The 12,496-nt window shown below is 43.8% G+C and overlaps 1 protein-coding gene across 2 annotated transcripts in view; it reads right to left on the reverse strand.

The window, feature by feature from the left end:
- The window catches only part of TUSC3 (tumor suppressor candidate 3), a 489,870-nt gene that overhangs the window by 63,348 nt on the left and 414,026 nt on the right, over positions 1 to 12,496 (reverse strand). The window contains exon 7 of one of the 2 annotated variants that reach the window (XM_069744426.1): positions 2,130 to 7,159. The exons of the other annotated variant lie outside the window; for it this stretch is intronic. Within the exon in view, the coding sequence (XP_069600527.1) occupies positions 7,010 to 7,159 (150 nt within the window). The 3' untranslated portion in view covers positions 2,130 to 7,009. Of the gene's footprint in view, positions 1 to 2,129; positions 7,160 to 12,496 lie in introns of those variants that run through there. 2 annotated transcript variants of the gene reach the window in all.

A 12,496-nucleotide genomic window follows, 5' to 3' on the forward strand; every position in this document is an offset into this window, starting at 1 on the left:
TTTGGACTTATTGTCCTGTTGCAAAACAAATTTGGAGCCAATTAGATGCCTCCCTGATATAGTACTGCATAATGGCTAAATAGCTGCCTGCCTTTTTTCAGAATTGAGAACACCATTAATACTGACCAAATCTCTAACTCCATTTGCTGAAATGTAGCCCCAAACTTGAGAGGAACCCACCCTGCTTCATTGTTGCTTGCAGACCCTCCTTACTGTAAAGTCTACCTTCCTTTAACAAATACTGTAAATTGCCTTCTTGCATCCAAATAATTTGAATTTTGACTCATCGCAGGCTGTCATTTTTCTGCACCCCATTTCCTATGTTTTTTTGCACAGTTGAGTGATTTGGCCTTGTTTCTATGTTGAAGGTATAGTATTCTGGCAGAAATTCTTAAAAAATAACACATATGGCCAGATTTCTCCAAACAGCAAATGGTTGCAGATAGTTCCCATTGCTTGCTGCCAGTTTTGAGCTAATTGCATTGCTGAGCATCTTCTAATTTTAAAGGGAAGAAAGCATGATGTGTCTTTCATCTGTATCCTTGGCTGTGCCTCTGGCCTTCAATGTTGCCCATTTCTTGGAGCTTCTTCAAATTAGCTTGAACAGGACACCTTGAAAGCCCAGTCTGCTTTGAAATCTTTGCCCTGAAAGGGATCTTGCAGATGTAGTATAACTACTATCTTGTGTCTTGCTGCTATGCTCAGTTTTGCCATGGTATCTGGTCCATGACATTAAAGAAAACAAGGAGTTCTGAAAGAGATTAAATGTTCCCCCATAAAGCCCTGATCACAACATCTAGACAGTCTGGGATTACGGATTACGAGTTGAGACAGATGGATCTGCACAAGCCTACATCCACAGAAGATTTGTGTAAAGTTCTCTAAGATATTTGAAGCAAACTCCCTGCCGAGTTCCTTCAAAAACTGTGTGCAAGCGTATATAGAAGAAATTATGCAGCTTTGAAGGCACAGAGTGCAAATTGTGGCCACACCAAATATTGAATTGATTAAGATTTCTTGTTCATTTGCTTTCAAATGTGTTAACTGATAAACAAACTATTCACACTTCTACTTTTGAACTCAGTCTTACTTTGCAACATGTTTCACACCTGCCCAAAACATTTTGCACAGTCCTGTATATTAAAATGCAATATGGTGAAGGAAAATTGTGGAAATATGTAAACCACAGGATCTATAGGCATGTTAATGAGAAGAAAATTATGAAAAAATGGAAACAAAATTTTCAACACATCTCCCTTTATTAACCCCTTACCGGCATCGGACGTACTATACCGTCCGATGCCGGCTCCCCTGCTTTGATGCAGGGCTCCGCGGTGAGCCCGCACCAAAGCCGGGACATGTCAGCTGTTTTGAACAGCTGACATGTGCCCGTAATAGGCGTGGGCAGAATCGCGATCTGCCCGCACCTATTAACTAGTTAAATGCCGCTGTCAAACGCAGACAGCGGCATTTAACTACCGCTTCCGGCCGGGCGGCCGGAAATGACGTCATCGCCGACCCCCGTCACATGATCGGGGGTCGGCGATGCTTGTGAATGGTAACCATAGAGGTCCTTGAGACCTCTATGGTTACTGATTGCCCATCGCTGTGAGCGCCACCCTGTGGTCGGCGCTCACAGCACACGTGCAATTCTGCTACATAGCAGCGATCAGCAGATCGCTGCTATGTAGCAGAGCCGATCGGGTTGTGCCTGCTTCTAGCCTCCCATGGAGGCTATTGAAGCATGGCAAAAGTTAAAAAAAAAAGTTTAAAAAAATGTGAAAAAAATAAAAAAAACATAAAAGTTTAAATCACCCCCCTTTCGCCCCAATCAAAATAAATCAATAAAAAAAAATATCAAATCTACGCATATTTGGTATCGCCGCACTCAGAATCGCCCGATCTATCAATTAAAAAAAAGTATTAACCTGATCGCTAAACAGCGTAGCGGGAAAAAAATTCGAAACGCCAGAATTACGTTTTTTTGGTCGCCGCGACATTGCATTAAAATGCAATAACGGGCGATCAAAAGAACGTATCTGCACCGAAATGCTATCATTAAAAACGTCATCTCGGCACGCAAAAAATAAGCCCTCAACCGACCCCAGATGATGAAAAATGGAGACGCTACGAGTATCGGAAAACGGCGCAATTTTTTTTTTTTTTTTTAGCAAAGTTTGGAATTTTTTTTCACCACTTAGATAAAAAATAACCTAGTCATGTTTGGTGTCTATGAACTCGTAATGACCTGGAGAATCATAATGGCAGGTCAGTTTTAGCATTTAGTGAACCTAGCAAAAAAGCCAAACAAAAAACCAATGTGGGATTGCACTTTTTTTGCAATTTCACCGCACTTGGAATTTTTTTCCCGTTTTCTAGTACACGACATGCTAAAACCAATGATGTCGTTCAAAAGTACAACTCGTCCCGCAAAAAATAAGCCCTCACATGGCCAAATTGACAGAAAAATAAAAAAGTTATGGCTCTGGGAAGGAGGGGAGCGAAAAACGAACACGGAAAAACGAAAAATCCCCCGGTCATGAAGGGGTTAAATAAGGGGTTTGAGCACCATACACAATTACTCGCTTTGGCATGCTATCAATGAGATTATTAATGGTTGTCTGAATCATTTTCAACCACACTGAATGCACTTGGGAATGCAAATCATCAAGATTCACAGTTGGCAGCTTCCTTTACAACTGCTGACTAATGAGGTCAAAGATGTACTAAATTGGAGAGAAGTTCTCTTAGCCTCAGTAGGTGAGATGGATGACATGTTGATGCCGCAGGCAGGAAGGCATGTGGACAGTGAGGACTTGGTACACTCAGCAATCTCTGGAGCAGCAGGATGGGTGAAGTGGTACCCGTAAGGGATGGACAAAAAAGTATAGTATTAACAGAATGTAAAGCACTCCAAATATAGAGGTCTAGAGTCTCAATTCCAAGACACAAGTGTGTATCTTATTGGGTCTTAAATAGACCTAGGGAGATGATGACATTAATCCACACCAAGCAACTTAGAAAACAGACATGGAGCACAACATACTCTGTGATTGGATTTGAAGCAGAAGCATGAACTGTTTTAACTGTTAAAGAGGACCTGTTGAGGTCCAGATAACATTGAAGGAGAGTTGGAAAATGAAAAGACAGAAGCAAGGACACACTCAGGTTCAGTCACATCTTCCCTGCGGTTCTCTTTGGCCCCATAACAGGAAAAGACATCAGCAAAGTTCTGATAGGAGGCGGCAAAAAATAAAGGCAGAGGATGAAGAGTAGAGTTTCTGAGAAGGTGGTGGAGGCAGAATTTTGAAGCAATTATGAAAACAAAATGATTCCCACTGGGCTACCTGGTCGTATGACCAGTCAATGACCAGAATGTAGATGCATCCACGGAAACCTCAAAAGCATCAATGCATCAGAAAGTGGAGCAACTAAAAAATGAAATGTCCTCAACGTGAAGTGCACCAATCTAAAGAGTTACTTTCAATGTCCGTAAATGGATATGAACAGCTGAAATTGTTGGGCCATTCACAGATATTAACTACAGGGGCATTTGGAAGAAACTCAAAGCGTTTTCAGCCTTTTGGCCACAGGGAAGTGCATACAATTCACTGCTGTTTTGGAATCAATTAGTAATTTATCTTTAGTGAAGGAGACAGGAGGATAGATTTATTCCTAAGGCAATACTTCCTTCCTCACTGAGGGGCTGTAGTTCTCCCTGCTTGGCCTTTAGTTTGGAACAATTTGTGCGATACTAATCCTATTCACAACAATACAGAGTTCGGCAGTATAGGGTTGAGATCTTTCAGCTGGAGATAATCTCTGCCGACTGAACTCCATGGGTTTTAGCTCAGATTTTGAAGACGTTCTGGGATATGACACATGGGAATCAAGCATTTTTTCATGTGGCAAGAGAAATCAAGTCATCGAGGTTAGAAGACAAATCTCTGACAGCAAGTTCATCTTTGATCCAACTGGATAAGCCAGCATAGAAGACAGCCAGGAGAGCGTCATTGTTCCAGGTCAATACCGTAGATATGGTACAGAACTGGATGACATAATGTTCCACAGAACATGGTCAGGAGTAGGCAAACGTGGTGACGTTTTCCAGGCACAATGTCCCAAGGGATAATTAGGCTGTGGCTGGTGTTGGGAATCTGGTGGCAAAACTGCAGGTGTTAAGTCCAAGCTGAGAGATCCTGCACAACCTGGACAAGCTCCTGTTGACTAATAGCAAGCTGTATCACCAGTCTAGGTAGATCATCCATATCACATGGCAATGGTTTTGTGGCTGCTACTCATTTGGAACCTATGGCTTTGAAATTCTGTTAAGCTCACAAATCAGGCGGGTCCTCTAAGCCTCAGGTCTCGGTGTACACACTGAGACTGGGTATTGATGCAGCAAGCAGGAAAGCATGTAGGCAGTGATGACTTAGCACACTTAAAAATCTCAGTAGCAACAGGATGGATGAATTTGGACCCAGCAAGTCGCTCTCAAAGGCTATCAGGGTGCAGCACAAGACCGTAATGGAGGCTGGAATGGAGGTCTATCCTCGTTTGCTCTTGTCTTGGATGCAATGATAGACATAGACTGGTCCAGACACTATATGGGCAACACATGTAGAGGTCTTTATGAGGGAGTATCACATCAGGCCAACTCTGAGGATTATTGTGTGGGGTGGCACACTCACATTAATGTGTTTTTGCTGCAAAGTGAGCTGATCACTGTAAGCCTAGGACTTCCCCATCCTTTTGCAGCAAACAGCTTTCCTTGCATACTATGCAAAGGAAAACAGTTGTTGAACTTGTGGAAAAGTGCAGCTCAAATACAGTGGATTAGTGAGACACATACTGTAATTTAGCAGACTACACAACTCAGTTTGAACATAAAACAAAATCAGAAAAATAGTCATTTATTTTATCCGCAATAATTATAATAAATGGATAGCGCAACAAATCCATGAAAAACACAATTTCTGAAATGACTCCGGGCCATCTAGTGCGTATTATTATCAATTATAATGTTGTGTGCAATAAAAAGACCTTAATTAATAAAACTTGTAAAACACAATAAATGAAAGTCAGGCGCCAAATGTAATTATGATCATATAAATTAGTTTATCGGAAATGCCTGCTTTCAAACTCTGCACAAAGTGGAGGTGAACAATCCATGGATTCCTTTTGATATGTCATACAGTTAACAATTATACAAGACAACAGTATCTTTTTCAAGACCAGTAAAGAAAAAACACAATAATAATACCATATGAAATGACAGAGATATCTTCGACAATAAAATTATGGTGCTCAGCTCTTTCAAAATCCTTGTTAAACCTTTCCTCTAAAAGACTATTTCATTTCAATGTAGAGCTTTACAGCAAATCCCACATTTAAACTATTTTTCAAAATTTGAAAACAATGAATCTGAAAGGTCATACTTGGAAAATGTTAAAATTCTGAAAAACATAGAATCTTCAAATGTTATTAAGGCTAAATATTTCAAAAACTTCAAGCTTGGAATTTAAAACTTAACCTTATAGGTTTTATATATAATTAGTAGTAATGAGCGGATTGATCTGCGGAAGACGGGAGTTTGAGTCAAATTTGCTGAAATTAAAGATTCCACAAGAATTCTGACATATAGAGATTCAATTTGTTGTTCACAAAAAACCCACCCCAGCACCATTTCCTACACTGCTGAAGCATCAGAGAGTGGGCTAATGTCATTCTGCATTGCCATGAGGGTCTCCCCATAATGCCCTGCACCTATGACATCTTACAGATCATACCTTGAACAGCTGTGGTCAGTACCTTGGTCATCACAGATCAGTGATTTCTAGTTGGTAGGGCAGAGTCTTTTTATATCTCCAGAGTCAATGGTTAAAGGGGTTGTCCACTACTTTCAGTTAACCCCCCAATGTATCCCTCTGGGGCCCCTAATGAATTGTGTAAACACCTTCCATTGCCGTTTTCGCCTGTGAGCGGCGCTATGGTGGCGGCTGAGTCCGGGTCACGTGACCCCCAGGCTGCAGCCGCTGCTAATTTCCGCAGACTCTGGAAATTGACGTGACGTCAGCAGCAGGCGTGACCCAGCCTCCACAGACAGCGGTTACTCATCAAGAGTGACTGGGCTGTGGGCGGTATTGGGATCAGACTGTGGGGATGTGCTGGGGGTGGGTGGGGCTGTGCTGGGGTGGGCGGGGCTGGGATCTGTGGGCGGGCTGGGGTCTGCTGGCCATTCCCATATGCTGGGGTCTGCTGGCAGGCCGTGCTCATGTGCTGAGATGTGCAACCGATGCGGCGGCGGGGGTCTGCGCGGTGAATCTGCCATCAGTGGATCTGCTGGTGGTGGGGGTTCTGCGCGGTGGGGCTGTGGAAGGTGCTGGAGTGTGCGGGTGGGGGGTCTGCGGGGCTGTGCGGTGGGGTCATTGGTTTGTGTGCCTGTGTGCAGGCATTGTCCAATGGGACTACAAGTCCCATCGGGCTCTGCCTGCTACAGTGCCAGTGAGTGACACATTAGCCAATGATGGGACAGTACTAGTCCCATCATCTGGCTAATGTGTTGAATGTAAAAAAAAAACACATACACACATATACAGTACATACATACAACATACAGTACACACATACAGTACATACACCATGCAACATGCACCATACACCATGCGACATGCACCATGCGACATGTGACATGCAACATACAGCATGCAACATATGACATGCAACATGCACCATGTGACATGTAACATGTGACATGCACCATGCGACATATGACATGCACCATGAGACATATGACATGTGACATGCACCATGTACCATACAACATGTGACATGCAACATTCGACATGCACCATGTGACATGAGACAAGCACCATGCAACATGTAACATACACCATGCGAAATGCAACATACACCATGCAAAATGCAACATGCACAATGCCACAAGCACCATGCAACATGACATGCAACATACGACATGCAACAAGCGACATGCACCATGCGACATGCATCATGTGACATGCAACATACGACATGCACCATGCCACATGCAGTACATACATACAGTACATACATACAACATACATATAGACATACAGTACATTAAACAGAGTACATACTCACCATCACTTGTCACTTTGATCCCCGAAGCCAGTGTCACCTGTAAAAAAATATTAAAATAATAAACAAACACAATACTCCCTGATCCGCAGAAATCCAATTAAAATGAGTGTCCCTCGACGATCTCCCGTGGAGAGCAGCAGCATCAGCAGATGCGACCTCTCTCTAGGGGCTCCAGGTAAACAATGATAGAAGGTATCCTTCCACAATGTATTCCCCACAATGTATTCCTACGCCCCTGTGAGAAAATAGTCCCTAATCTCACTTCTGGCACTGCTGCGTGAGAAAGTTCCCAAACAGCAATGCCATAAAGTGAAACCCTGATGTGATGCACTGCAGGAGCCATTGTCTCCTGTCAGTGTGTCACTGGAAGTCCTATAGAGCAGTGACATCACCCGATGTCACTGTTCTATAGGGGAGATTGTCGTCGGACACTCGCTATTAATTGGACTACGGCGGACAGGTAGTATACGCTTTATTATTTTTAATTTTTTGCAGGTGATCGAGTATGGTAAGTATGGTTAAATTAGGAATATTAAAATACTTTTTTCCGGCTGTGTTTTTATTTTTTTAACTCTTTCACTACGTAGGATTAATAATGGATAGGTGTCTTATTGACGCCTCTCCATTATTAACCCGGCTTAATGTCACCTTACAATAGCAAGGTGACATTAACCCCTTATTACCCCATATCCCACCGCTACAGAAGAGTGGGAAGAGAGAGGCTAAGTGCAGGAATTGGCGCATCTCACAAATGCAATATTTCTGGGGCGGCTGGGGGCTGGTATTTGTAGCCAGGGGGGGGGGGGCAATAACAATGGCCCATATCTAGGCTATGAATATCAGCCCGTAGCTGTCTGCGCAGCCTTTCTGGCTATAAAATATAGGGGGACCCCACGTCATTTTTTGGGGGGTCGCCCTATTTTAATAGCCAGTAATGGCTACGCAGACAGCTGCGGGCTGATATTCTGATATTCATAGCCTGGGAGGGGGCCATGGGTATTCACCCCTTCCCAGGCTACAAATATTGGCCCCGGCTGTCGGCTTTCCCCCTCTGGTGTAGAAAATGGCTCCCACGCCATTTTTTTCCGTTTTTTTTAACTGAAACATATTGTTCATTAACCACTTTCTGCCAGCTGACAGAATAGTACGTTAGCTGGCAGTATCCCCTGCTATGAGGTGGGCTTCGGCAGTGAGCCTACATCAAAGCCGCAACATGTCAGCTGTTTTCAATAAAAAAATTTTTTACATGATCGCTAAATGGCGTAGCGAGAAAAAAAATCAAAAGCCAAAATTATGCTTTTTTGGTCGCCACAACATTGCATTAAAATGCAATAACGGGCGATCAAAAGAACGAATCTGCACAAAAGTGGTATAATTAAAAACGTCAGCTCGGCACGCAAAAAATTAGCCCTCACCCGACCCGATATCACAGAAAATATAGACGCTACGGGTATTGGAAAATGTCGCAAGTCTTTTATTTTTTTTAGCAAAGTTTGGAAGTTTTTTTCACCACTTAGATAAAAAAGAACCTAGACGTGTTTGGTGTCTATGAACTCGTAATGACCTGGAGAATCATAATGGCAGGTCAGTTTTAGGCTGTGTGCACACGTTGCAAATTTGGGCGCACTGTGTGCACACGTTGCAAATTTGGGTGCAGAATTTTCTGCACAAAATCTGCATCAATTTGCAGAAAACGCAGCTGTCGTTTTTGATGCTTTTTTTCACGGTTTTGTTTCGGTTTTTGCATGGTTTTGATTCAGTTTTTGCTGCAGTATTTGGTGCGGTTTTTTGTGCGGTTTTTATTCAGGTTTTTATGCAGTTTTTGGTGAAGGTTTGATGCAGTTTTTAGTGCAGTTTTGATGCAGCTTTTGATGCAGTTTTTGGTGCGGTTTTCATGCAGTTTTTGGTGCAGCTTTCATGCTTTTTGCGTGGTTTCGATGCATTTTTTGACTCGTTTTTGGTGCGGTTTTTGCTCGTTTATAGTGCGGTTTTGATGAAGTTTTTGGTGCAGTTTTGATGCGTTTTTTATGCAGTTTTTGGTGCGGTTTTGATGCAGTTTTTGGTGTGGTTTTAATGCAGTTTTTGATGCAGTTTTGATGCAAATTTTGTGCAGTTTAAATGCAGTTTTGATGCGGTTTTGCGCGGTTGCTATGCATTTTTGTATTCGTTTTTGGTGCAGTTTTTGGTGCCGTTTTGATGTAGTTTTTGGTGCAGTTTTGATGCAGATTTTGGTGTGGTTTTGATGCAGTTTTTGGTGGTTTTGATACATTTTTTATGCAGTTTTTGGTGCATTTTTGCGCTGTTTTGATGCATTTTTAAATTCGTTTTTGGTGCGGTTTTTGCACGGTTTTGTTTTGGTTTTTGCATGGTTTTGATGCAGTTTTTGGTGCGTTTTTTGTGCTGTTTTGATTCAGTTTTTGCTGCAGTATTTGGTGCGTTTTTTTGCGCGGTTATGATTCAGGTTTTTATGCAGTTTTTGGTGAAGGTTTCATGCAGTTTTTAATGCAGTTTTGATGCAGCTTTTGTTGCAGTTTTTGGTGCGGTTTTCATGCAGTTTTGATGCAGTTTTTGGTGCAGTTTCATGCAGTCTTGATGCAGTTTTTAGGGCTGTTTTTATGCGTTTTTGGTGTGGTTTTGATGCAACTTTGATGCTTTTTGCGTGGTTTCGATGCATTTTTTTACTTGTTTTTGGTGCGGTTTTTGCTCGTTTATAGTGCGGTTTTGATGCAGTTTTTGATGAAGTTTTTGGTGCAGTTTTGATGTGTTTTTGATGCAGTTTTTTGTGCGGTTTTGTTGCAGTTTTTGGTGCGGTTTTGATGCAGTTTTTGGTGTGGTTTTGATGCAGTTTTGATGCAAATTTGGTGCGGATTTGATGCAGTTTTTGGTGCAGTTTTGCGCGGTGGCTATGCATTTTTGTATTAGTTTTTGGGGCGGTTTTTGATGCAGTTTTTGGTGCCGTTATGATGTAGTTTTTGGTGCAGTTTTGATGCAGTTTTTGGTGCGGTTTTGATGCAGTTTTTGGTGGTTTTGATACTTTTTTTATGCAGTTTTTGGTGCATTTTTGCGCTGTTTTGGTGCATTTTTAAATTCGTTTTTGGTGCGGTTTTTGCACGGTTTTTATGTGGTTTTGTGCGTTTTTGAAAGCTAAATAAAGATGTATTATTGAACAAAAAATGATTTGTGATGTCATTATTGTCCAACCTCCTCTTTTAAATTTGTCAACCCACACTCAATTACACACACGGATAGACAGATAGATGAAATGAATAGGCAGATCTATATATATAGATAGATCTATAGATGCATACATCTATCTATTCATATATCTATAGATATATCTGGATAGATATATCTATTGATAGCTGTATCGATAGTGTAGGGTGTGTGTCCACTGTCCGGATTACATCCAAATTAGCTGCAGATTGGATGCTGCGCACTTGTAGCCCCATCGGTTGATGCCTGCACACACACTCCAAAAGAAACCGAACAGTCCGGCTCAGCCCCGCACACACCCGAACAGTCCCGCACACACCCGAGCAGCCCCGTACACAACCGAACAGCCAGGCACACACCTGAACAGTCCCGTACAGCATCGCACACATTTGAACAGCCCGCAGACCCTGCACACACCAGTACAGTCCCAAACACACCCGAACAGCCAGGCACACACCCGAACAGCCCCGCACAGCCCCGCACACACCCGGACAGTCCTGCACACATCCAAACAGCCAGGCACACACCCGCACAGCGCCACACACATCCGAACAGTCCCGCACACACCTGAACAGCCAGGCACACACGCGCACAGCCCCGCACACACCCGAACAGTCCTGCACACACCCAAACAGCCAGGCACACACCCGAACAGTCCCACACACACCCAAACAGCCAGGCACACACCCGCACAGTTCCGCACACACCCGAACAGTCCTGCACACACCTGAACAGTCTCGCACACACCCACACAGCCAGGCACACACCCGAACAGCCAGGCACACACCCACACAGCCACGCACAGCTCCGCACACATCCAAACAGTCCCACACACAACCGAATAGCCAGGCATACACCCGCACAGCCCCGCACACAACCAAACAGTCCCGCACACAGCCGTACAGCCAGGCACACACCCGATCAGTCCCGCACACATCCAAACACCCAGGCACACACCCAAACAGTCCCAGACACAACCGAACAGCCCGCAGACCCCACCCGCACACACATACACGCACACAGTCACTGCCCACATACTTGCCTCCTCCCGAACTGCAACGTTTCTCGGACCCACATCCGCAGCTAAACTGCAGATCTTTTTTACATCTGCAGTTTTGCTGCAGATGTGCCCGACTCAATGAAAGTCTAAGGGTGCAGAAACGCTGCAGCTCGGCACAAAAGAAGTGACATGCTGCGGAAAAAAAAGCTGCATTTCGGTGTGGCTTTTTCCACAACATGTGCACAATAAGTCTGCGGCTCTCATAGACTTACATTGGTTGTGCACTACACTGCGGATTTCATGCAATTCTGTGTGGCAAAAAATGCTATGGATCTGCAATCAAATCCGCAATGTGTGCACGCAGCCTGTTATGACCTGGTGGTGAGGACAATAATGGACCTGGTGGTTAAGAGCACACGGAATGACCTGACAGTTACTAATAATACAGGACAAGCTCTGAGACGTGGGAACTCTGCTGACCGCAATCCCTAATCCTATCACACACACTAGAAATAGCCGTGGATTGCTCCTAACGCTCCCTATGCAGCTCGTCACAGCCTAAGGAACTAGCTAGCCCTAAAGATAGAAAAATAAAGCCTACCTTGCCTCAGAGAAATTCCCCAAAGGAACAGGCAGCCCCCCACATATAATGACTGTGAGTTAAGATGAAAATTACAAACACAGAGATGAAATAGATTTAGCAAAGTGAGGCCCGACTTACTGAACAGACAGAGGATAGGAAAGGTAACTTTGCGGTCAGCACAAAAAACTACAAAAAGACCACGCAGAGGGCGCAAAAAGACCCTCCGCACCGACTCACGGTGCGGAGGCGCTCCCTCTGCGTCCCAGAGCTTCCAGCAAGCAAGACAAAAATCAAAATAGCAAGCTGGACAGAAAAAATAGCAAACAGAGAAAAACAAGCAGGAACTTAGCTTCTGCTGGGAAGACAGGTCACAAGAACGATCCAGGAGCGAACTAGACCAATACTGGAACATTGACAGGTGGCATGGAACAATGATCTAGGTGCAGTTAAATAGAGCAGCCAGCTAACGAATTAACCTCGTCACCTGTGGAAGGAAACTCAGAAGCCGCAGCTCCACTCACAACCACCAGAGGAAGCCCATGGACAGAACCAGCCGAAGTACCATTCATGACCACAGG

Source organism: Ranitomeya imitator, chromosome 1 (genome assembly GCF_032444005.1).
Source record: "Ranitomeya imitator isolate aRanImi1 chromosome 1, aRanImi1.pri, whole genome shotgun sequence".
In the NCBI taxonomy this organism is placed as follows: Eukaryota; Metazoa; Chordata; class Amphibia; order Anura; family Dendrobatidae; genus Ranitomeya; species Ranitomeya imitator.